Below are 26,095 nucleotides of genomic sequence, written 5' to 3' on the forward strand. Positions count from 1 at the left end.
GCTACTCTTTAAACAGGCAAGGGAGGAAGCAAAGTTTATAACGTGCTAAAGAAGGCTGTAATTCCGCTCTGAAGTTCCCTACCAAACAGATGAAGAACGAGCAAGTAAGTGGTACATGGGAAAACAAAGTTTATTACTGACATTACAGTGTACATTGTTTTTACAATGCAGCTAACAGCCTTACACTTTATTGATTTATTTTTTTTCCACGTTAAATGTACAGGAACTGAATAATTACTACTGAGCTACAAGATGTCAGAAATATGATAAGTGCTTTAACCAGGAGCAATTTCCATGGACTAAGCAGAGATTAAGATTCTGAAATCTTATCAGTACAGACTTGCACACCTGATTTCTTTTGATCTGCATTCAGAACTACGCGTTCTTTTTTCCCCCCTCTAACTACAGTGGTCCAGTCTTGGGTGAGAAATGCGGTATTTACAAACGAGGCTTTGCTCTCTGACATGCACGGTGGGTTGAGTTCGTGGTGTAGTGGGGAGCGCTCTGCCCTGCACAGACCAGAGCACTGCCTGGGGTTTGGCTACGCAGGCACTGGAAGCAACGTGCATACCATGAAAAAGGAGGACTCCTTCAGTCCTTCCTTATTTCCTACAGAAGCAAGTATTTTGGGGACCAAAAAGAGAGGAGCTAATCGTCTTTGAGGTGGGGTAGAGAAGAGGCCTCTAGTAATTGGCAGAGTCCTGGTGGGGGGAAAAAACCTCTCTGCATCCCGAGCCGTCATCCTGCCGCCACTCTTGTCACCAATAGCCAAACACCTGCGCCAGTCCCTCTCCAAAGGCATTTTTCAACCTGTTCAGCCCATCAACACTTTGCACCTTCGTAAAAAAGAAATCTCCTTCACCTCTGAGGGTTTCCGTGCTCTCGCCAGCCAGCAGCAGCCCCGGCAGCTCCCTGGGGCGCAGCCAAATGCCCCGGCCCCGCGCTGCCCCTGTGCTGAGCCGCGGGCAGCCGCTGAGGAGAGCAGCAAATGGTATAAGGCACCTTTTAGTTCAGCGTTTAGGAAATGCACACAGAGCCACCACAACACCCGTAGCGCGCCGACCAACCCAAAGGCCTCTGCCTTGTAATACATCAGCTCTGGGGAATAATACAGGGCAAAGTCGCAGCCAAGTCTTTTGTTTAAAATAGTCATCAACGGCCAAGTTATTGCTGCCATTTGCATTGAGCTGGGAAAAGTGGTTTTGCACGCAACTGTGCCCAGTCCCTTCCCCCTGCGGTTTTGACACGGGAGCCAAAAGACAGACCTTCCCCGGCGAAACACCTCTGCCTGCAGCCCGCGAGCGCGTTGTTTCGTCTTCCTTGGTCACAGCCAAAGAGCTTACGCTGGCTTCATCTGCAGTGCTTTAAAGATAGGTTTCGAGGGCTTGAGGACACCCTGCTTTTGGTACTAAAGCAGGACACAGCGCCAAAGCAATCGCCCAGGACATCGACCCTCTCCTAACTATGAGTCCGCTCTGTTGTCAGCCCCACTGAGATTTGGGGAGCTTTGGGGACCCCGCCTGCCCTGCCCAGGGATGGGGGACACCAGGGGGGAGCGGGAGGCAGGGAGCACGTGCCAGCCCCGAGGGCTCCCCGGAGACCTGCTTGGCCCTGCAGCATCTCCTGCACCTCTCACTGCGTTGTGCAAACCGTGGGGCCGAGGGCATTTGGTGCTGGGTTTGTCTTGCTTGTACATCCTGCAACCTGGGGGGAACGGGGTGAAAAGGGGCTTTTATTGCTGGGGCAGAAGTTGCTGCTGGGAGGGAGGCTCCTACACTAACTGGAAACAGGTAGGGCTTCATTAAAAAACACCAACGAGAACTTTTTTCATTTCAATAGCAAAGTCAACATGAGAGATTTACAGCCACTGCCCCCTTTTCCCATCGTGAGGGGGTAAAGCTGCAGGCCGGGGGCTGGGGGTGCTGCCACCCCCCGGCCACCCACCACGGCGAGGCCGTAGGACATTTGCACAGGGGCACAGAGCATCCCATGGGGCTCAGCCTGGGACACCCGCAAAACCAAAACTAACACCCCAATTAAAAAAAAAAAAAAAGTAATAAAAGCCTAAATTATGCAGGTAAGAAACGAGAGTTAAACTCTTCCAGTCTTTTCTCAGCAGGAACAGGGGACAGCAGGCAGCCAGACCGGGCTGAAGAGCAAGCAAGAAAAGGAGCTTTGGTCACATTTGTCTTATGAGAATCGCTGGTGAGTAACAACAACAATAATAATAACATCAATAAAAAAGGACTTTAAAATACGCCTCATAAAAGCAACCAGTGAAGAGCAGAGCACAAAGCATCTCACGTGGACACTGAAGGAGAGGGCGCAAGCACCTCTGAACGTCCGGCCAGGTGCAGGGGAAGGCAGGCAGTGCCACCAGCGAGGTTCAGAAATTACTGAAAATCTCTCGCTTCTTGTTCCAGTCCATCTGCGGAGCCCTCTTCTTCACCCGCTTGGCCCGCACCTTCTCCTTGGCCTCGGCAGCCGTGGGGCTCAGGCTCAGCCCGCTCTCCTCAAACGGGTCCCTCTTCTCCGAGTCTCCGTCCTGCACAGAGAGGGAAGATCAACCTTCTGCCCCCGGCACCGTGTGCCCAAAGCCACCCGGCATCCCATCCCCACACTGCTGGGAGCAGAAATCTCCTAGCACATGTGTGAGATAAGCAAACTCACAGGTTTTTAGAGGAGGTCACAGCCCCTGCCCCATGTCGTGCCTATGGTTTAACCAGCAGCAGCAGCATCTGCGTAGCCACAGAGCAAATAATTACATTGCACTCGATGGATGTTGTTCCCGCACCGTTGCAGCCAGGTGTTCAAATGGCCGGGCTCCAGTTTGCTCCAGAGAACAGCCAGAGCCAGGATCCGGCAGTGCCTGCATGCCTGGCACGTTTTGCTTTGGGAACTGTACTGGGAAGAACACCCCTCTGTCTGCCTAGTAAGAGTGCTGTATGATACAGAAATCAGCTTTCCTTTCTGAAGTCACTGCAGCAGCATCCTGCATGCACCACACTCATGTGAACAGCAAACAAACACACAGAATAAAAACCTTCATTTGTAAGGAAGCATCTTAAAGCCTGCCCACTGGCATAGCTTTAACGCGTACTCGAAGCTCCAAAGGGATTTCACAAACCCTGCCAGGAGCTACGGGCAGGTCTCCCATCAGTGTTGCCTGCAAGAGAACTGCTTTGCTCTGGCTTTTGGATGCAAACTGGTTGGCGTGCACTGCTTAGCACGGCACACCATCGCCGAGGAGCAGGACATGTATTATTTAATGCTCAGAGAGAAACAGAGCTGCCAGACTGCAGGCGCTTGGCCCAGCTCTCGGACACAGCTGGCGTGCGCGGCCTCCGAGCCTGAGATGCTGGAGAGGCTCTGGGCACCTCAGACCTAAAACCCTTGAAGGCACCCTTTTGCCTTACACCTCCAAACTATTACAGCACCAGTTAATGTGCTGCCATTACCCCTTGGCACTCTCCTCTGCTGGCCCTTGGGGCAGCCCCATCTCCCCAGGGCCCGGGGCAGAGCACACAGAGCCCACCAGTCCGTGGGGGCACAGCACGCAGCGAGACCCTCGCAAACCGTCCCCTAAGACAGGACATCTGCTGCTGCTGGCAGAGCCCTCCTGTCCCCTGACAAGGACTGGAAGCAATCTGAAGCCATCACTTAACCCATCTCCACTCCTGCCCATCTGAAAGCAGAAGGGAAGGCAGAACACAGTGGTATTTAATTCGCACTCGAATGCTTTTACATCTCTCTGACATAGGTTTGGGGGCAGCGTGCCGCTGCTGACCCCCTCCCCGGGCACACACAGCCCTGGCAGCAGCTCTCCTTGCTCCCACACACTCCAGCCAGACGTGCTCGGGACGGCCTCGCCAGGCCACCCAAGGGGTCATCGATGCCCCCAGGAACGCAGCTGCCTCTGGGCTGGAGCCAGCAGCTGCCGGGAGCTCACGGCCACATTTCATGCGGATTTACAGGGCAGGGCATGAAAGCAAACTCCCTGTTTTGCTTGCTGGGTGGATACAAGTGTACCCAAGTCTGCAATCTGAAACTGAAATTGCATTTAGAGGCATTTTTGCCCAGTACCATAACACAACCACGTACACACGTAAGCATGTACAAAGAAGAGGGTGTGTGATCAGGGTTTTTACCTCTGATTCCTTCCCGGGACTTTGAAGGTCACTGTGAGATGAAGATGTGGATCCTCCGTTCAGCTGTTGGAAATGAAAATGTTAGTCCAGTTTGTGCAAAGACAAAAAAAAAAAAACACAAAAAAACCCCACACAAATAAATGGGCAGAGCGGGGGGAGCCACTGCTCCCCTGTCCCCACCGCCCGCCCACCTCCTCCCGCTGTCCCTGGGGAAAAGGAGTGAATTGGTCTCACACCAGCCTCGTGCAAACCCGAAATTAAAGCTGCATCAGGAAGCAATTACAATTAGCTAGCAGTGGTTAAGCTGAGCTAAATGAGCTTCAGGGAGGCTGTGAGGTTCCCTCTGCTCTGAGCCCAACCAGGACCGCCCAGCCCCCGGGAACAGGCGAGGACTCACCTGTGTCTGTGCGGATCCGTTCGTCAGGGGCTGAGGCACCACACCTGAGGGCCACGCAAAAGAAAAAAGTGTTGAATATACTCATAAATACACTGCTGGGCTCCTAGGGGAGTGCCCTCCAGCATCGCCCCCAGCTGAGCCCCTCCTGGCACAGGGTCTCCACCCCAGCCCCAAAAGCCCAGCGCACCCCTTCCCTCAGAGCTGCAGCCAGACCCAGCCCGAGCTGCCTCTGAGCTCAGGCAAACACCTCTGTACCCCCGTGCCCTCTGCAACCACATTCTTCTGAAACCTCAATTTCCTTTGATTTCCCTGTTTTCATCAAAAGAAAATGTCTTCCAGGAAGGGGACTGAGCAGCTTCCCCCTGTGAGCACTAAATGCGGTGTACTCCCAGTTCTGACAGTTCAGTAATTTTTCTTCAGGAGCTGTTTAATCAGAAATCTTAAAAACCAGCCCAACGCTATTTGCTGAAATCAGCATCTTGGTGTCGCAACAGCACGGGGCAAACAACCCGCCTTTCATGTACCTTGCCATTTTTTTGCCCGGTTCCAACGATTTGCGCTAATAACGCTCCAAACAATGGCAAATTCATTGCAGATGAGCTGCCAGTCACCGCGACCCAGCCATTGCTAGAGGCAGCCCGGGACAGACAAGCTGTGGTGTCACAGATGTGCTAATTGCAACAGGGCTAACGACTGAGCACGAACACGTCTGGGGGCACAGGGCCCTTTCTGTGCATGGCACGGGGTGAGACCGGCTCTGTGGGACCCCAGGGGGACCCCAGGGTGCCCCCAGCGCACAGCGGCCGAGCAGAAAACAATGCTGTGCGTGCACGCCTTGTGTAACAGCAGCTCCAGTGAAGCAAGAGCTGCGCTTGCAGCCAAGGGCAGCCTGCAACTGCAGAAACCCAGGGCTGCTGATTTTACAGCTCCAAGCCACTGCCCATGCATCACATACAGGGCTGGCCAAGCTTCCCAAAGAATTAATTTTTGGGATGTGTCAGTGCAAACTTAGGTATTTCCAATGTAAATCGGGGCTCTTTTTTATTTAATAAAACCAAAACATGGACTTTGAAAACGTGCTGGTGTGACAACCTCAGCTGTGGCATCAGGACAGCCGAGCCCAAGTGGTGCAGGGCTGCTGGCCAGGCAGACCTGCTCCTTGCTGACCCCCGAGGAAAGCATCCAACATCCAGCAAGGAGCTGCAGAGCCAGGGCCCAGCACTTGAGCACCCACCCGCGCACCCTGGCGTGCGGCTGGCCCCGGCCACGTCCCTGCTGCAGGGAACAAGGGCTCCTTTGTGCTCGTGCCAGCAGCCAGCGCTCGCACCGGCTCCTCCTCAACCGCTTCGGAGCATCTGACACCGCTTTCGCCCCGCGTGCTCCTCAGCACGGTTTGACCCGTTCCTTTGGGCAAATCTTCCTGTTGAGCATCTGGCAGACCGGGAATGTCCTGCAGAGTTCAGGTCGGACAGGGGCTGGCAGCGTAGGAAGCAGAGCCCCCCGTTGGGCTGCAGGGCAGCTCCCTCCCCGCGGCAGGTCGGGGAGCGGCCAGGCTGCTTTCTCTGCCAGGTTTCAACAGCAAGGGAAACATTTCCTGCAGCAGCCGCCCCTGTGATCGCTGTCGCATGAAGTCCTTCCCTCTACACACACATGGGGCCAGCCCCAGAGTTTCTCCCTGCACCTTCAGGCTCCGTCTCGGGAGCACAGAGTAGTGCGGGGTTATGGTGTCCTCCCTCTTACAGCCCCACATCAGCACTACGGGGCCGGCTGCTCTGCTCCCAGGCACTGCAAATAAAGCAGGAGCAGCCCCAGGATCCTCCACCAGAACAGATCCCACCTGAGCATCCCTCCCCGAGCAATATGCTCAGCGCCACCCCAGCACCCTCCTCATCCCAGCCACCTCCTGGCAGGGAGTTCCTGGGTTAATTATTCACCGTGCAAAAAATAACAAATTGTTTTTTTGGCTAGATTAGGAAGTATTCTCACTGCTTATAAATAGCTGGGTGGTGCTCAGGAAACTACTGAGGGATGAGACAAGGGAAACATGACTCTGGCACTTCTGAAATCCCACCCAGTGTCCCAGTGAGTCACGAGAGCTGTGGGGTCGCCCAGCAGAGCCGAGTCTCACCTTTGGTGTGCTCCTCGGTGGGGGTCACCCCCAGCTTCTTGAAGTAATCATCTGTTTCGGGGTCCACCACCAGGAGCCTGGCTTCGCTCTCCCTGGCCTTGATGTGGGACACGACCTCCGAGTGCCTCAGCCCCTCCACGTTTATCCCATTCACCTGCAAAGCGGCACCATCAGGACCAGGTCTGGCTCCCGCAGCACGGACAGGGGAACAACCCCTGTGCTCACCTTTCGTGTCACCAAAAACCTCTGCCCAAAACTCCTGAACCCCCTGCAGGGAGACCCGGCCACAGCCTCTGCCACCACCCCACGTGCCCAGGTGCTCAGGGACTTGCAGGTTCCTCTCCAGTGATTTCATTCACCTTAGCTTTGCCCCAAACACCTCAGCCTGCACTGAGATCTCCATGTCCTGCTCCACAGGGCTCGTGGCCGTTTGTCCCTCTGGGAGAGGAGCAAGGGAGGATTTCCCGTGTCCCAGTGGCTGAGCAGAGCTCGGCCTTTCTGTCCCCGTCCCCGACACACTGACTCATTTTCCCTTCACTGCACGTGACCTGGGACCCACCAGCACTCAGGATCTCTCCTCCCAATTGTTCCGCGGGCAGAAAGGGAACAATCGTGATTTCTAGGCATTGTTTGTGCTCAGGAACGAACACACCCATTGTCCCACATGAAAAGGTCTCGATGCCACTCTCATTGCAGGGCTGTTTTTTGCTGCACATGATAAACCCCGGTCAGCGCCGCAGCCTCTGGCACCCCCAACCCGCCCAGGGGGTGCAGCAGGGCTGGGGGCATCAAATATTTATCGGAGCCCCAAAGAGCCGGCTCAGGGGGATTGGGTTTCCGAGCTCTCCAGCTCACCCCTCGCCACTTTGTGTGCGCCAGGCACTTGGCCAAGGGCCGATAAATAAATAACAAAATCCCTCGCCGTGACATCGTGCCGCTCTGAACCGCGGCTCCCTGCGATAAAACACCGCGGTGCTGGGGGCGAGCACGGGGAGCAGCCCTGGCATGGGGTGGGAGGCAGCCGGCGGCTCCCACGGAATCCTGCATGATTATTCACGGGGCTGGAAAGAGGGCGAGGGCTTTGGTCTTCGCTCACTTCCCCACCTCGGGGACCGCCCGGCTCCGCAGGATGCGTGTTTTCTTCCGAGCGTGCAAATCCCTCGTCCCTCTGGACCCGGGGGTGGGGGAACGGGCTGGTGCCCAGCTCGGGCAGGGATAACCCACAGCCCCAGCACAGGGCGTCCAGGTGCTCCCAGCACGCAGGAGCTGAAGCAGGCACCAGGGCTGCTCCTGGGGTGCTGGCTCTAGGATCAAGCCCCATCCGTCTGTCTGTCTGCACTGCCCAAACCCTGCCCGGAGCGCACAGCTCTGAATGGGGGAACTCAGTACTCGGTAAAAATGGCAAGGCACAAACAAGCCAAGGGGAGGGTGATCAGCAACCACATCAAAAATTCTCTTGTTCAGCAATAAGTGAACACGAAATCGCTTCCAAGAGCAGTTTTTCCCCTAATCTTTCACAATCTCATGCTTTAAGACCTCTCTGCAGAGCTTTTCCCCCTCTGTTTCCAAATGCTTGCCCTGCCCAGCAGCGCGTTGGCTCAGCTGGGTGGCACCGAGCTGCCCCAAGCCCATGGCAGATGGGGGTGATGGGACAGAAGCAGCTTCCCTGGGTGGCTGGGATGGGACCAGTCCCAGTTGTCCCCACGAAGCCACCTCCCCATGCCAGCACCACCAAGTGCAGGGTGCTCCCTGCTCCGGCCTGGCCATGTCGGGGAGGTGACACCCCCAAACCTCCATCCGTGCTCATCCCCAGTTCCAGCACCCTGCCTGGGCACCAGCATCAGGCTCTGTGTTACGGGGGAATGTGACAGGGATCTGATGGAAAAGGTCAAGGGAAGGGGGCTCGATTTAGCATCAGGCATCCCAGCTGATCTGTAGGGTCACGGCGCTTCTGCTCTCCCTCTTCCCACTTGCAAAAGGGGCACAGGACCCCAAAAAACCTTCAGGCTGATGGGAACGGTGTGCTGAGCCCCCAGCATTACCTCCACCAGCCGGTCCTGGGGCCGCAGTCCCGCTCTGGAGGCTGGCGAGTCTGGGTCGACCGAGCGGATGAACTGCCCCGGCCGGGACTTCTCGCTGTGCAGGTTGAAGCCGTAGCCATTGGGGCCTTTCTTCAGGTGGCAGAGACGTGGGCACAGCTCTTTCTGTCCGTTTAAATCCTGATTGAAAGAAGAAGGTGGTGGGGGGGGGATAAAACACGGCATTTAAATTATAGGTTTGGGTTTGTTCTGAATCATAACTAAAACTAACAAGGAAGCAACGTATCTGTGCACCATCCTCCCCTGCCAGCTAAACAGGGACAGGTTAACAAATGAATTTCCTCTCATTGAGTTTATTTTAGAAAACCAATTGTCCAAAACCATTCCAGAGAAATTGAAACAACAAAAAATGCATTTCCTTCTCTCCAGCAGCAGCCCAGATAAGCCTGCCCCACCCGGGGGCTGCCGAGCCCCTCCGGGCAGCGTCCGACCCCGCGGCCGGGCACAGCGCAGCCGGGCAGGGCCAGCACCTTAACCTTGGTTATTTATTTAAGGCAGCGTCGTGCCCTTGGTCCCAGTGACATCGGCACGGCACGCAGCTCCATCCTCTCCCTCCCAGCTCTGGAGCCACGTTCCTGGCCGTGGCAGAGATGGCTCCGTGCCTGTGGGGACAGGCTAGCCGAGGAGGATGCCCCATCCCTGTCCCAAGCTGTCACACCTGGATGCCTCGTTACAGGAGAGCTCACCATCAGCACCTAATTACTGAAGGAATCACGCCTCTTGCCCTGCACACACCACCACCATCCATCATTCTGTCCCAGAATCAAGTCTTGCCTGGTTCTGGCACTGCTGCCAGCACAGACCCCATCCATCAGAGCCACCCTCGCCCTGGCAGTGCATGAGATTGCCCTTGGTGACCCCACTTCCAAGGAACAGCACCTTCCCCAAACCTGCTCCTGCCCACTTCACCAGTTCTCTGTGACCAGCTAAAGAATCCCCAGAAATAAGTGCAAGCACTGAGCAGCCCCAAGCTGAGCGGGAGGACCTGCAGGACCACCCGACCACCTTCAGCCATCCATCACGGCCGCTCTGCAGCCATCTCCTGCTGGCACAACTGAGAACTTACAGAAACACCAAGCTGGGCTGGGCGGAAAAGCCCTGCAGAAGTTCCAGCTTTGCAGAGAAGCTGGGTTTTGCAGAGGGGAAGAAATGCCCCTGCACATGGTGCTTTCCCCTCCCAGGACGCACAGGGCTGCTCCCGCTCAGAAGGGTTCCTGCAGCACGTAAAGCTTGAGCTTGCTGCAGGCAGCAGAACATTAGAGGAGCACGTGAGGAGTTTAGTGCTTCCCCCCATCACATGCAAGATGCTTTATGGCTCTGCAGGGCACCGGGGGAGCAGCAAGCAGCGGGTTTTCTGCAGGCTCACAAGAGCCATTTCTTCTCCCACAAAGGCAGCTGCCCCACGACAGCCCCTGCACAGCCCGGCACACCAACACAGCCGTGTCTCCAGCAGGAGCTGCTTCAGAAATAGAAGCAGGTTTTCTTTTTTTTTTTTTTTTTTTTGGTCTGTGGTTTAAGGAAAACATTCCCTGTGGCTGGGTTTGAAATTTGCATTAAAAGAAATGCTGCTCCCCTCCTGCTATTAGACCTCAGATATTTGTTTTCCAGATCGCATTTGTGGTATAATCTCTTACAACCTTTCATTTAAAATAAAGCAGCCAAGCAGAAATTTCCCCGACGTTCCCATCTTGTCCAGAAGGTGCTGTGAAAGACAGCTCCCAATATCCCTGTCCCTGGGTTTAATGCAGCGGGGAGCCCCCCTCCTGCATTGCTGCGGCCCCGAGCACAGCTGCCAGCTCAATGGGATGTAAATAAATATCCCGACAGAGCTCTCCTGGAGCTGTTTATGAAATACTCGAGCTGGCGGGGCTCACATCAGGCTGGGGAGTTCAGCGGATGGCTCCAGCATGACCACAGCCTACTCTGAGTTGGGAAGGGAATGCAAAATTGCCACAGAGCAACAGGATTGGCCCCGGCACTGGGATACACGCTGAGGACGGAGGTGGATGGGGAACTCACTTGGGTGCTTCTAGCCACGAAGCAGCTGGAACAGCTTAACCCCGTGCCTGGGAAGAGACGAGGAGGGAAGCGAGCAACCGAGGACTTGGCAATGCTGTGGCTCCTCGGGGCCCCAGCGCCCAACTCCTCAAGAAGTGCTCCCAGGCAGGAGCTGCCACTGGCAGTGCCCAGCGTGGGCACAGGGCTTGTGTGGGCTCCATGGGCTGCAGGGCCCCAGTGTTTACAAATATCAACTTTGCAATACAGCTTAAAAAAAAAAAAAAAATAATAATCAAGGAGGGGGCTTGAGGAAAAGCCCCAGTGACCGCTGATACACACTGCAGCCCTCACAGCCTCGTCAGCCTGAGCTTGCAGGGCGCATGGATGCTACCACGACAAGTTCTGGGAAAAAACAGACTATGTCCCGCACACTCCTGCCTGTGGAGATGCTCTCAGCATCAATGCCTCGATGCACACAGTGGTTCTCGAAAGGGAAAAGCCACGAGGACGGCACCCGCGGATCAACGGCGCACGGCTGAGCACAGCCAGCCACCAGGACCCGCACACGGATCCTCTCACTCTGCAGATTCAGCAAACTGTGTTTTCCCATGGCCTCAGTGCAGTTAGTTCACCCTCTGCAAACGCTTCCAGCTCGCCTCGTGGAGTTCTTCAACAGCCGGAGAAAACAGGAAATGATTCAACCACAGAGCGGGGTCAGCGTGTCGAGGGCCCGGCGCGACCCCAAGGGATGCACAGGGCTCAAAGTGCTGGGAAAAGGGGCTGCCTCTCTCCGGAAGAAAGGAACACATCTAGCATCACCTACCTGGGCTTAGAAATTCAGGTTTTGAGCTATTTTACTCTTAACCCATTTTTAAGGGGTCACAGATACACAGAGCAGCTCCCTGTGCATGCCGTGCCAGCCAGTGAGGTGTTGTGGCCAGGCTCGGGGTCACCAAAATAAATCACACAGAAACCAGGCAGGAGAAGACAACTCCTGCAGCAGCTTTTTGGGGGTACCCAGCACCACATCCTGCACAGGCTTGTTCTGCTCTCACCAGCACATCCTGAATTCAACGTCCTTGAATTCCACATTTTAAAAAAGAAGCCCCAGTTCAGCCACAGCATCTGCTCCGAGCAGCACACAGAAATCCACGGGCAGAACTGCTCACCCCTCTGCAGAGATGATGCAGGGCTGTTAAACCTCCCGACAACCGCGGTCCTCAGCCGTTGGAAAAAGCAGGTCTCTGATCACAGCTCTGGAAAGCCCCTCTCTGGGACTCCGCAAACACCGAAGATCCCCTCGCTGCACTCAGATTCGAGCACATGCTTAAACACTTTGCACTTACGTGCTTCGTTGACACGGAGCCGCCGTTCCTCTTGCCAGCTCTGCTATTTATTTTCTTTACGACCTGTGCCAACGCTTCCCTGGTTCTGTTCTGGGAAGATATTTCCTGAGCTCCCGGGAGGAATTTCGCCTTTGTGAAACCCAAGCCCTCCGTCGAGGCGCTCCCCGCCGCGGCAGCGCGTTATCGGGGCTCCCTGGAACCCACCCGAGCTCGGAAGCCCCGGGGGGGGCTGCACGGTGCCTTCCCACCCCGCTCCCCGCAGCGCCCGCCAGGCTCCGCCGCCTTCCCACGCTATGGCCATAAGAGCCGGTTTGTGTGAGCTACACACACACACGTACAGGAGAGCCAACAAAAATTAACCGTGTATTTGTCCACTCGCACGCAACAAAGCGATCCTTTTCCTAGGTATCCAGATCCCACGCTGCCCACTGACTGCACGCAGGGGATTAACAGGCAATGGCAGGCTGTATTCCCCTCACAAACATTACTCCACGTACACCCCCACGTATGTACAGATGTGTATGTGCTCCTAAATACCGCATGGACACAAAGCCGTGGTGCTGCACCCCCGCTGGAGCTACCGCTTGAGGCAAATCGTCGTCATTTTGGAAGGGAAGAGGTTTTGGAAACACTATTCAAGCCGGCTCATTTAAAAAAAAAGCACAAACAAAATATGAAAGAACAATGAAACGCTTAAAAATAAAAAAAAAAAAAAAAAAGGTTGGGTGGTGCCAGTTCTCACAATCTCACTGCAGCTCCAGCACTGAGGCTGTCCCTTGAAGCTTGCAGTGCTGCAGCCAGTGGCCATGGCCCCGGGCTCAGCGCCACCACCACGCAGGTCACTGCGGTGACTGGGACTCACGCACAGATCAGATCCCATTCCCCTTCCCATTCTGTACAGCTCGATGCTTCAGCACACTCACCGCAGAGCCAGCGCCATAAACACAACCAGCTCTGACTACCAAGAGGTTCCCATGCAGCTAAGGAGCAGGCATCACCTCCACGTGAGCAGAACCTGCCCTTTGAAGCGCCGATGCGCCGCGGCGCAACAAGAGGAGAAGCTGGGAAAGGGGCCAAGGCGAGGAAACCGCTCTGCCAGGGCTGCCTGAACCCAAACCCTTGGCCCCAGGCTCCCTCCCGGCGCACACCGCAGCTCGGGGGCTTTGCTGGGTTCTGGTGCAGCTGAATCAGACCCAGCCAGGGCCCGAAAGAACCGCCCCGCCTGGCTGCGCTCCAGGCTGCAGATCACCCCGCGACACGTCAAGCTTTTCCGCCTCTGCTCCAGCCGAGCTGGAGAAAACACAGGCAGGAGCGTTCCTGCCTAATTTACATTGTTAACATATTTTCTTTCAAGTCGGCTCCCGTGGCGTTTCCTCTCCTTTTGCTTGGGGTTTTGCTCAGAAAACGACTCCTTTGCTCCCTCCTTTGCCTCTCAAAGCCCAGGTGGCACAGGGGGACCCCTGCCCTCGGGATGCCCAGCAAGCAGCAGGGCACCGCACAGCCCCAGCACCGCACGGGGAGCACCGAGGGGTGGAAACCCGAGCAGGAAGGGGCTGGGGCCACAGCACTGCCAGAACAACAGCCCCATTGACACCCGCCTGACATGGGCACCCTCCCTTGGCAGTAACAGTTCCATCGGGAGCTGAGCCGCAGGCAGCCTTTAATTGCCACTATTATTACCACCGTTTCCAAAGGCTGCTGCCTTCGCTCAGCTGCGGGGACGCACGTAACTTCCCACAGATGCTCACTGCCCTGATTTGGGACGGGCAGGGGGATCCGCACGTCCCTGCCATGGAAACCTGCTGCCTGCTGTGCTTCAAGGATGAGGAGCCAACCTGCAGCCCCGCTCGCCGTGAGATGCAGGGGTTTGGGCTCGTGCCACAGCCGGGATTACTGCCTCCATTCACCGCGGTGCCAGCCATCCAACGCCTGCTACAGCGGGGCCGGTTTTCATTCCCCTTCCCCCAGGAATGACTCAAGTTTTCCCAGGAAAGCAGCACCAAAAAGGGGGCTATTGTAGCCTCGCATCCCCCAGGGCCTGAAGGACCTCGGTGACACCAAGGAGTAGGGAACCGAAGGAGTAGGGAACCGTGGGCAGGGCTGGGTGAGGGGGACCACAAATGTCAAAGGCCCCCACAAGCAGCAGGAGCAGCGCAGGGCAGGCAGAGCACCCCCAGGCTCTGTGCTGCAAAGAGGCAGCCGCTCACCCTCTGCCCTATTCCCAGCAGGGATTTGCTGCTCAGCTCTGGGAAACCCCAGCACAGGATGCTCCGGGGCTCCCTAAACCCCCAGACGGCCCCAGGGCCCCACCGGGATGCTGCGGCCCCCCAAAAACCATGGGGAAGGAGTGGGGGCTCCCGGTGAGCCTGCGGCCGCATGCATTTCACCCAGCTCCAACCCACAGCTTGGAGACAGCCAGAGCCAAATGCAGCTTCAGCTCCAGATGTTGGTGAAAAGCTATAAATAACGAGGGGGAAGGGGAGGCCGGGCTGGCGGGACGGCAGTCCCACGGAAACTCCAGCAGATGTTCCCTCTCCTCGCAGCCCCGGGGAGGAGCTGGGGGTGATGTGGGAAGGATTTGGGGGAGGAAGGCGGCATTTCCAGCACCCAGAGGTGCCCCAGCCACACGGTTAAATTTAGAGGTTCTTATTTAGAGGTTTTGCAGCAGCCCTGGTGCTGCTGCAGGAGCCAGGATTCCTGCTCCCCTCTCCCAGGCCAGGAATAACCCCTGGGGCAGGAGCAGCTCAGCCTCCACACAGTAAACAAGCTGCTTCCATTTCTGCACAGCCACAACCCTAATTACCACCCTGCTCGCTACCCAGAGAGGTGCTCTGGCTTAGACACCAGCAGTCAAAAAGAGAAAAGCTCGCTTCATTCTTCCAATAAAGCCCTGGCAGCTTGACTGACAGTTGCTCTTAAAACTTGTTTTTTTTTTTCCAAGCATCTTCTCGGCACCAGCAGCCGCTGCCACCACATCACAACAGTCAGAGAAAGTTTGGAGCGTTCCCTGGGGATAAACACCAACTGCAGCAGCACTCACGGCAATCACCACCCTGATAGAAAAGGAGGAGTGAAAACACTGTGACAGAACACCTGGCAGAGCCTGTGATTGCCCCAGACTGTGCTGGGTTGTCTCAGCTCCCCCAGCAGCTCTGGGAGGAGCAGGGAGGAGCAGGGATGCATGATGCTGCAGCACCCCGACCCACAGCAATGGCAGAGGGCAGTCAGAACCCCAAAAACGCTCTGGCATTGGCACCCAAGATCAGCCAGCTGCCACCACGCAACCCGGGCATCCCAAGGACAATGAGATGGAGCAGCGGGACCCCAGGACGTGGCAGCCCCCTCCCTGCCTTGTGACCCCCGTCAGGCTCCCTGCTGCTGTCACAGCCCTGACCGCACAGCTTGGTTGTCACCAACCCGAACCACCAGCACCTCCACTGCCAGACCCGAACGTGAGGCCCAAACTGCTTTAGGGTATTCAAATTGCTTCCATCCTTCCAATTGCTTCAATTATTCAAATTCCTCCAGCTGGGTTGGAATAACAGAAACATCAAAAACTATACATATATATTATATATATATATTTTTTTTCTTTTTTTAAAAAGGGCAAAAGCCATGAAAGATTTGTGCTTTTCCTGCAGGGCTCCAGCACTCTCCCCACACAGCCCTGCAGCAGCCAGGCGCTGTGCCCCTGCTCTGGGAACACCCAATTCCTGATGGCTGTGGTCTGGGTGCTGAGCACGCACGCAGGGCACGGCGCTGCCTGGATGTGTCCCGCTGCTTTCTCTGCCAACGCGCAGCACAAAGGGAGCAAACGAGGATCACAGGCAAGCTCAGAGACAGCAAAGTGATTCCAATTAGCAGTGGAAAGCATCCAGCCCGGGTACTCAGCAGGACCTACAGCCAAGCTGCAGCTGATATGGTAATTTGAATATTTTCACCGAGCGAGGTTTTAGCTCATCGGGTCTGCCGCAGGAAACAAAGCGTGAGTTTGGAGTGGGGACAGCTGCACGGGGCAGCAAGCCCCCATCGGGTAACACTCCCCATCGGGTAACGCGCCCCGTGCCTGCCAGCCTGGGCCCTGCCAGCTCTCGAGAGCAGAAACAGTGCCAAAAAGCTGCGCTTCCTCAAGAGCAGAGGGCACCCTGCCAGGATCAGCCCCAAAACCAGCAGCGATGTGCTCTGCATCATCCCGAGCCATGCAGTGAGGCACCCAGACCCCACCAGAGGCTGTCATCCCCTGAAACCACCTGGCAGAAGATAACACAGGATGCAAAAGGTGTGGAGAAGCAGCAGAGCCCCTCTCCGTGCTCCCCAGCACCATGCCACAGTGTGACAGAGACCCCCAAGCACCACGGAGCCTCTCGGGAGGTGCTGCAGCAGGACTGTGCCCTGCCTGGTGCCCCCCAACAAGGGCCACACACCCTGGGCATGGCCCCCCAGGCAGGACAGGGCAGCTGCCCCATGCAGGCACCACCACGAGCCACGCACCCAGCCCGACCCCGCAGGATCCCGCTGCTCCCCGCCGCCCAGCAGCAGTGCCAAGCACTGCGATCTCCGTGTCATTTCTCAGGAATCCCCCAGCTGGGGAATTTCTCAGCGAGAGGCTGCAAAAGCCAGCCTTTTTGCTTTTCTTTTTTTTTTTTTTTTTTTCCCCCTCCTCCCCCTCTGCTGGCGTTCAGGCAGCCAGGGAAGCCTGCTCTCCCCAGCGCACGCATTCCCACCCCTGCAGGGCTGCAGCCAGGCCCAGCACCACGCGCTTGGCTGGAGCAGGGGAGCAGCTGGCCCCGGCGGCGCAGGGAAACGGAGGGAGGCAGGGCAGGAGAGAGAGAGAAAACGCCACGTGCATGTGTTTGCTTTCAGAGAGACAACTTTTCCAGCGCGATCTGCCAAGGGAACTCGCAGCCGGGAAGCCGGCGTGCAGGGGGAGAGCAGCTCTAGGAGGACACGGGGCAGCAACGCAGATCCTCGTGGGCTGGGGTTTGTCCACAAGGAAAAACACGGGATCTGCCTGCTGGACGCAGAGGCAGCCCAAAGAGCCCGAGGGAGCTGCTTGCCTGTAGGTGGGAGGGAAGGAGGCGAGGTGGTCGCTCCGTGCAGGGCTCCAGCTGCTGGGAAGGGGGAAAACGGCCTTCCCACGCCCAACACGAACCTCTCCAGGGCGAGGGAAGGGAATGCTGCTGGGCCACGGGGAGGCAGAGACCAGGAACAGCCTCCCAGGGGCACAGGGCTCCCATGGAGCTGCCCCAGCTGAGTGCTGGCAGCCCCAGGGGGATGTGCCCTGCCCTGTCCCAAAGCAGTGGCACCACTGCCAGCCTTGGTGGCACATCCTGGCGTCCCCAGCACCTCTCCAAGGGCAGAGCCTAGAGCCCAAGCCACGGCTCCTCTGCCAGGCAGGGCTCGGAGCACACCCTGCACGTGAGCTCGTGCTTGCTTACAGCGAGCCTACGGCCCGTGAGCCCAGGACAGCACGGGCTCTGGCCACAGCCACCCCCAGAAAACCATGAACCAGGCGGTATCAGCCTGCCCTTTGGACTCTTCAGCTTCTCGCCGAGGCCAAGCCTTGAGCAATCACCAAATCACTCATTAATGCCGGCCCCCTTAACTGCCTTCACTAATCCCAGCCACCAGCAGGAGCCCAGGAACCCGGCCGTGCCAACCCAGCCGTGCCGGCTTTGTGCTCCCGCTGCAGCGGGGTCACCAGGTGCCACCACAAGGTCCCCAAACCAGCACCTGCAGTGACCTCCACCAACACTGCCCCATGGTGACCAGCTTGGCACTGTGGCTGCTCAGGGGACCCCTCCTGGGGACAGGGGCACTCCACTGGGGAGTCCCAGGGGCTTATTGCGATGCAAGGGGCACCACATAGGGCTGGCAGCGATCCACATCCCACGAGGCCAGCACCAGCCTTCTAAAGCCCCCAGGAGCTGCCTGGGGAGCCTGACTTCCTGAGGCAGGGAGAGATTGTGAGCAGACCAGTAAATAACCCTCAGCCCTGCAGAAAGCAGGCTGATGGCTGAGCTGTGGGACACGGGATGGGAGACCCGAGAGCCCCCAGTCCCTGCCCCGAGCCCACACAGCATCCCCAGCCCTGAAGAAAAGGGCAAAGGTGGGTCACGGGGACTACTGTAGACTTGCAGAGCCCAAAAAAAGCACACACAAAGAGGCAGAGATCCCCCAAGCCATCACAGGAGCCCTTTGGGGTTGTCCCCTCCACTCTGCCACTGAGCCCAAGCACGGGGGTGGTGGATGCGAAGGAGCTGGGCAGGACGAGCTGATGCCGTGGGCTCACGGTCACACTGCACATTGCCGTGTGCCTCCCAGCAGTGCTCCCTGCCACGGGGACACATCCACACCTCCCTGCCCGGCCCCCACCAGTGGGGCAGGGAGAACAGGCGCTGCTCTGTGCGCCCACCGCGCCGGGGAGCACTGGGGAGCGGGGAAGTTCAATAGTTTACTCCCAATATTTGTCTTGGCCGGGCAGCACAGCTTTCGGGAGGAAACGGGGCGGGGGGGAGGGCTCCCAACATCCTCTGCATTCCTTGTAATGAAAGTAAAGGCAGCGCTGTGGCACCCGTGCCTGGGGTTAGCTAAATGTGAGGCCTTTTTTTTTTTTTTTATTTCAAGGCCCTGCAATAAAATATCCAGGGGGGCAACTTTCAGCAAGCAGAAGGGAGTGAGGCACCTCACTCCTGGCCCTCAATGGGACATGCAAACTACCCCCACCTCCCAAAGCCCTGCAACTCAAAGCTTTTATACAAAACCTGCCCTGGACACACCACCTGGAGCCGATGGCTCCACCAGAGGCTCTCCTTCACATCTGTAACTCAGCCTCTTTCCAAAATGACAGTGCCAGCTCCATCCCATAACCCTGCTGGAAACCACGGGATCAGACCAGGACCTGATGCACTGGGGAACAGAGCTGCTGCCCACCCAGCTGTGGCACTCAGCTCAAAATCCACAGATTTTAAACCCAGCTCCCCAAAATGAGATGGCTGCAGATGCCCCTTGCTTGCTGCAGGAAGCCACGCGTTTATCTCCACCAGGGTGGCCAAACATCACAGCCGTGCTGGGGCAGATAAGGGCAGCGCTGGCAAAGCCCCATGTAGAGGCTGGCGGTGCCAGGCACATGCAATGGGGGCACAGGGAACCCCCCCGATAACTGCTGGAGCCAGCGCAGGGCTCCGGCTGCAGGTGCCGATAACCCCAGGGGAGGTGAGCACGCAGCCAGGCGCTCTCGGCACCCCGGTGTTTGCCCAAGGGAGTCCTGGGCTGGCAGAGAGAGGGGTCTGGGTGCCAGGAAGGCCCAGCAGCTGCTGCAAAGAGCGGCACAAAGCAGGTTTTATTCCTGCTTTTGGGCTGCCCTGAGCACCCCTCAGCACAAGGCAGGTCTCCTGCGTACCCCATCCCCGGGGCAGACCCAGCCCCGATGTCAATGCAAGCCCTGTCCTCATAAACAGCTTCCAGGCAAGAGCGGGGAACTTTTCCAGGCAAAGCAGACTGTTCATCCTTCTTAGAACTAATTAGGGCTCGTCTTAATTAAATCCCGCTAACCATGAACAACCGCAAGGCCAGAATTAACTGCTTTACCTGGGATGCCCTCTGGCCGCTCATGCAGGACAGTCAGTCTGCAGAGAGCCAGTGGGTGCTACAGACGGGGAGCTCTGCCCGTGCTGGGCACAGGGGACAACGTGAGAGCAGCCAGGGTTTGGCCAAGGTGACCAAAGCCCCACAAACCAGACCCAGCACCCCGGGGGATGGCACGGCCACGTCCCCATCCCTGGTGGCCACGGAGCACCTCGGGGCAGGAGGTTAACCCGCAGGGCAGCGAGCGGGGATTAGCCCGCCCGCCGCCTTTTGTGCCACTCATTTCTTTAAGGGGATTAGTCCCTGTAAATCCATAAGAGGGTTTAATGACATAACACCGCGGGGACTCCTACGGGTCTCTGCAGGCAGCGAGCCTTGCCTAACGGGATTTGCAGCAGGCAGCACTAAGGCCTGTATCCTGACCCCACCAATTCGCTGCTGCCCCTGTGCCCTGTTCCCTTCACCCACCCACTTCCAGATGCTTTCCAAAAGGTATTCACAGCAGCAGCAGCAGCACCAGCCCCGGGGCAGTGCAGGGCACAGCTCAATGCCATGTCCCTGCGGAGAGACAGAGCCCCAAAGCCACTGCTGCAGCACCAGCACCCGTAGGGAGGGAGTCTCCTTTCCCTTATGGATAAAGCTACTTTCAGTTTGGCTTTCCCAGAGTCACTGCTGACAGATACCTACATTTACTCGTAACAGACTTGTGCAAGGATTTAGTGGGAAGAGAGATATTTGGCCAAAAAAACACAGCTCCAAGTCTGGTCACGGTTTAAGCGTACGCAGCAGTCGAACCAAAACACTCAGGAGCGCAAGCAAGAGCGGCAATGAAATTAAATTACAACGTGGAACTTGCCAGAAATAATTATGTCTACAAGTTGGGTTTTAATTCCTTATTTATAGAAACCTGTGGACCTGGAGAAGCCCTTTACTGATTAAGAGTTTAATTTTCTTGCTCATATCCCTGCCTGGAGCCTCCCGAGACCACCGCCTGTAAAACCTCCATACCTAGAGACAGAGCCAAGGACTGAGAGCCAAACCTGGCTCTCTTCAGACCTTACTTTAGTGTGCCAAGCTCTCCTGTAATGCTGGGCGAGCCGCTCAACCTCTCAGTCTCCCTGCCCAAAGAGCAGGAAAGACACGTATGGAGCGAGGCAATGCCACAGCCATCGCATCTCACTTGCATGCTGTTACAGCTGCAATCAGTGCGGGGATACTGCCTTGCGGATTAAAGAGAGCTCTTTAAAAGCTCGTTTAGAAGCCGCGTGTGCCTGCCCGACAGCTGGAAGCCGCGGCCCCTTCCAGCCCAGGAATGTGTGCCGTGAAGGCGGCGTGTACACCGCACACTCACTCCGTGTGCTCCCACTCCCTGCGAGCACCTTACCCTGTGCCAGAGCTGCCCCACGCCTGCTGGCACCTTCATTCCTTGGCCATTTTTCAGTCCCTGGCCATTTTTCAGCCCCCCACACTGGCTCTACCCAGAGCATCGCCCACAGCAGCACCATGGCTGGAGCCAAGCGCCTCCAGGCCCAGCCACCTTGCACGGGGCACCAGGCACAATGCTGGGTAGAGACAACTGGAACCATGCAGTTCCCACATTAATTTGCGTCTTGGGAATAAAGAACACAAAACAAAGCCACATTGTTTTAAGGTGAGAAAGCTAAAGCGCTCAACACTTCAGAGCTTCACAGAAACAAAAGCATTTTCTTATGAAAACTGATGTTTTTGCACCTGAAAACAAACTCATCACAAAAGCCATCTCCCCCCCCCCCAAAAAAAAAAAAAGTTTGGCCCAGAGTTTTCCAACCCTGTGGCTGAAGCCACCCACGGCTGCTGCATCCCATCACAGCCACCCCGCAGGAGCTGCAGCCCAGCCCCAGCCCCACGACAGGAGCACGAGCAACGCGCCAGGACGCAGCAAAGTCACGGTGGAGGCGCTGTGCAGCTGCCAGGGCACACGCAGAAGGTCCAGATCCTGCCAGATGATTTTTAATTTATTTGAAAGCATTTAATATTTGTACTATTGAACAGAACCATTAAACGGCTGGCGCAGAGCCCGCGAGGAGCAGGGCTGTTATTAAAGCAAGCTGCTCGAGCGCATCCCTGCAAGCAGAGGGGGGGCCGGGGCTGGCTGCACCAGAGCAAGCTGCAGTTTGAACTGCTCCCAGTAACGCTGGGGTTTTTAAATCACTTTGAAGGAAAGCTTTTGATTACCCAGGGATGCAGAAAGGAACATTATCAGCTGCAGTTCATCCCCTCCAATGCAGCAGGGTCACAACTCTCAGTGTCACCACTCTGCAGCCAGGCAATGGGCTGGGATGCTACCACCACCCACCAAGAGGTGGCAGGTCCCCAGGGGTGACCCCGCTGTCCCCTCACGAGGCCAGGCATCCCTCAGGAGCACGTGGCCCCAGGAACAAAGACCCTTGGCAGGGCGCAACTCCTCCTGATGCTAATCTGCCTCCCGCTCCCTTCCACTTGCTTTGTGTTTCACTAAAAATATCCCACGGAGGAAGTTTCTGCTGCGGGGTGGATGCTCTCCTCCAGGGAGGGGCTTCCTGCACCACCCCACATGAAAACACCCCCCGGTGAGCTCCTCGCCGGGCCCCGCTGCCCCACCAAGCTGCAGGGGGGCTCCTGTTCCTCCCTTCCCTCGGTCCCACAGCCCAGCTGCAGACCCGGGGTCGTTTGGGTGCTGGGACACAAGCACAGCTGGCAGAAAAGGAAGAATTTGACATCCAAATGTGTGCCCCCAACTCCTCCATCTGTGAGGGACCAGGGTGCAGAGCCAGGGCTGACCCTGCCAAAGCGCAGCACAGAGAGCATCACGCTGCTGTCTGTACCCTGGGGTGCTGGGGAGTGCCCCCAAGACAGAAGGAGCAGGATGAGGCTCAGACCCCTGCTGAGAGCTGTGAGTGCTGCAGCACTGCAGGGTCATCAAATCGGGGCTCCAGCAAATCCCACTGCACAGGCCACATTCCTACACCTGCCCAAAACTGATACCAAAACAAATAAAATAAGTTGACATACCACTGATACACAAGTGGGGAACAGACTTGGAGGCACAGGGCAAGGCAATGGGGCCAGAGCCCCCCAAACAGCACAGCCCCCGAGATGCTGCACAGCCCTGCACCACGGAGAGCTGCAAGAAACGCATCCAGCTCCTGAAAAGGTACTCCACAAAAACACAGCTTTCATCCCACTCCTTTTAACAAAGCCCCAGTGCCCAGAACCGTCAGGGGAAAACAGCCTGAAAATTTGATTATTTGTGCACTTCTGCCCTATCCCCATCTCCAAGGCGCTGCAGCTGCTCCCGTGGCCCCCGCGCTGTCCTCGCACCGAGTCCACCCGGCCCCGCGACACTCGATGCCGGCGAGCCCGGCGCTATCAATAATGCAGCGGGGTCAGCGCCAGCGCGGGGCCACCGGCTTCCCCGCAGCTCAGCTGCACGCCAGCCTCTGCCTCTCGAATGGGATTAGCACGCTAATCCCAAAAGAAAGCCCAGCTTCAGCTCCTTGGGCTGGGCTCCAGCTGCAACAGAGCCCTTTGCCCATCCCGTGCACCCCGGGGTGCTGCCCCCCTGCCTCCTTTTGGGAATTTTCTCTTCTCCAGCATGGGCCGGGGGAGCTGTGCTCCCATCCCAGACCCTCGGATGGACACAGCAGAGCAGCACCCAGCTGCTGTGGGCATCGCTGGGCAGCAGCTCCAGTGCAGAAAGGGCTTCACAAAGGTTTTTAAGAGAAAAAAAAAAAAAAAGACAAGGTGGATATATGCCTGCTTTTTCAGCCAGGGTGGTGGCATACACAGGGCTCCCCTGCTCAGCTCTGGGTGCTCCTGCTGCCACGCTGCACCCCTGCACCTCGCCAGGCTGGGACTGAGCTGCAGCCTGCAGGGAACCCAAACAGAAGGAAAGCCACAACTACTGCTGTGCCCACAGAGAGATGCTGCAGGAAGAGCAGGGAACAGGGCTGGGATGCAGCTACAGCTCCCCAGGTCCACATTGGAGAGGTTTATCTGAGCCTTGACCCATGCCTCAGCCCCAAACAGGGGAACCAGGGACTCATCCTGCTGTCCCTCTGGTCACAGCCAGCCCCTGGGGACCCAGGGAGCACAGGATGCTGCAGGGAAGTGCTTTAGTTTAAACCAAAAATTTATTTATTTTTTTTTTAAATGCATAATTACTGCAGACATTTCTGCTCATGTTAGGTTTTATTGCATCTCTGTGGTTATTCTACAAGCCCTAAATTTTGGGCCTCAACTGAGCTGGCAAAGCTCTCCGAAAACATCTGTCCCGAGTTATTCCTCTTCCAGCGCTCCGGCAGAAAGCTGGCGGCAGGAGATGTTGCAATGCGGAGTTTTATTTGCAGCAGAAACAAAAGTTCTTGTGCCTGACCCAAACAGAAGGGTAAATATTTACTGCCCCATGTCAGCGCTGCCCCGCACCTGCGTGTCCCCGAGCCCATGCGCTCGGCCCTGCTCCTCCAGGGCACGGTGCAGCCGTCCCCAGGTCCCCACTGCTGAGTGTGGGACGGTCCCGTGGCACGCACCAGGCTCAGCTCAGCGCCTGCTCGCTGTCACAAAGGGCCCCCCAGGGGGGTCGCCCATTTTCCTGCTCGCTTCATGGCTTGTGGTTCTTGCCAGGCTCAGGCAGGGACCAGACAAAACCCAGGCACTGATTCCCCCATGTTAAAGTTCCCGGCAGAGGAGAACAGGCTGCTTGAATCCAGAAGCTAAACAAGATGCAGGCTCAATTTCCAAAAGATAAGTGACAGTCGTCACAGCCCCTTCGCATCCCCAGCCCCCAAATTGTGCTTTGGTGTGACCAGAACACGGGAACTGCATCACCCCAAACGCCTCTCCAGGGCTTTGTTCTTGTTTCTCCTGCAAACACAGCTGGAGCACAGCGAGGCAGCAAGTCCCAACAGGAGCAAACCCCCCGGGACGCTGCTAACGAGCACATTGTGGCTAAAACAGGGACCCAGGCTCCGCTGGGCAGAGTCCCCCAGGGAGCAGAAGGGTGAACCGAGCCACAGGCAGCCCCAGCCCCCATCTGCCCATGCCCCACAGCACACGGGCAGCCCGAGCATTTCACACCACCACCAACTGCGCCGTCCCAAAGGCACCTTGGCAATAAAAGCAGCTCAGAGGAACGCAGCACCCGACGTACCTGAACAGCCCCAGCAGAGCTGGGAGCTGCCCTCCGCCTCCAAAACCCCACGAACCCTGGGAACAGGGGGACACAGGGACAAGGAAGCCCAGGGATAAGGAAGCAGCACCAGCACGGCACATTCGTGGGGCTCAGCCCTTCTGTCAGCACCGCTCAGCCTGGGTCACACCTCACCTCCCTGCAGGAGGCATCGGTGCGGCCAGCTTTGTTTGCCTGCAGGGCAAATTGCATTGCAGAGCCAAGGCAGGCATTTTAAAGACAAGCCTTTCAGAATATTTGGGTACTCAGAAGTGTCCCCTCCAGCACGGGGGACACAAACCGGGCTCAGAGCAGCAGGATGGGGCCATGCAGACCCCGCTCCCAGAGCCACAAGTCCCTAAGTGCCGGGGACAGCAGCGCTCTGATGGGCGCACGCTGCTGGCAGCCAGCCCTGCTCTCAGGGCAGGCAGCCTGATTTTAAATACACGCTGAATTATTCATCGCGCTACAGTGCTTGCTGGAAGCACAGGGGCCTGGACACCGGGTCGCTGCCGGGGTGCACGTTAACCTCCCTGCCACTTCTCACCCAGGAGGGGAAGGCGGCAGCAGGGGGAGGCCGGCAGGGCTCTGCCCACCGCATCGCCTCCCCGCTGCCCACAGCTCGGCCACCCCGTGCTGCCAGATTTCCCTCCTCGTTCTTTCAGTTGCTCCTTGCTTTAGGCTGCGCTGAACAACCTGGCCTCACATAAAGCAAAGCTGCAGCGTTTACACAAACAAATGTCACCAGCGCAGCCCCGTCCTGCCCCAAGCATCAGTCCTGGCCCCCACAGCAGCAGGTCGAGGCCGTGGGTCTGCAGGAGGAGCAGAGCTGCCACCTCTCCTTCCCTGAGCACCTCCAGGGAAGGACACAGAAGCACCAGCCCAAGCCCAGCTTCTCCTGGTGCTGCTGAGCCCAGCAGCTGGCCCCTGCCAGATGTGGTTTAGGGGAGTCTCTAATGGGATCCCAGCTGCCATGGCCCTACAGCAGGGCCATCAGCCTGCCCCAAACCCAGCATCAGAGGGCTGAGTGCTGCAGGACACAGGGTGCAGCCACCACTGCCCTGGGCTCCAGCAGGAGGCCCACAGCACCCAGACCATGCTCCTGGGGCAGCTCTGCCTTGAAGCAGGCAGGACAAGGCCCAGCAGCCAGGTCCCGCAGCTCCGGCCACCCACAGGCCCGGCACAGAAGTGACCTTGGGCAGGACAG

The 26,095-nt window shown here is 57.2% G+C and overlaps 1 protein-coding gene across 1 annotated transcript in view; it reads right to left on the minus strand.

The window, feature by feature from the left end:
• Positions 1 to 112: 112 nt before the first annotated feature.
• NHERF2 (NHERF family PDZ scaffold protein 2) overlaps positions 113 to 26,095 on the minus strand; it is a 32,927-nt gene continuing 6,944 nt past the window's right edge. Inside the window, exons 3-7 of the mRNA XM_084537370.1 lie at positions 8,716 to 8,892; positions 6,674 to 6,827; positions 4,546 to 4,589; positions 4,149 to 4,211; positions 113 to 2,545 (exon numbers count right to left, since the gene is read on the minus strand). Coding sequence (XP_084393496.1) covers positions 2,387 to 2,545; positions 4,149 to 4,211; positions 4,546 to 4,589; positions 6,674 to 6,827; positions 8,716 to 8,892 — 597 coding nt within the window. The 3' untranslated portion in view covers positions 113 to 2,386. The remainder of the gene's footprint in view (positions 2,546 to 4,148; positions 4,212 to 4,545; positions 4,590 to 6,673; positions 6,828 to 8,715; positions 8,893 to 26,095) is intronic.

This window comes from Aythya ferina (genome assembly GCF_964211825.1).
Source record: "Aythya ferina genome assembly, chromosome: 15".
Lineage (NCBI taxonomy): Eukaryota > Metazoa > Chordata > Aves > Anseriformes > Anatidae > Aythya > Aythya ferina.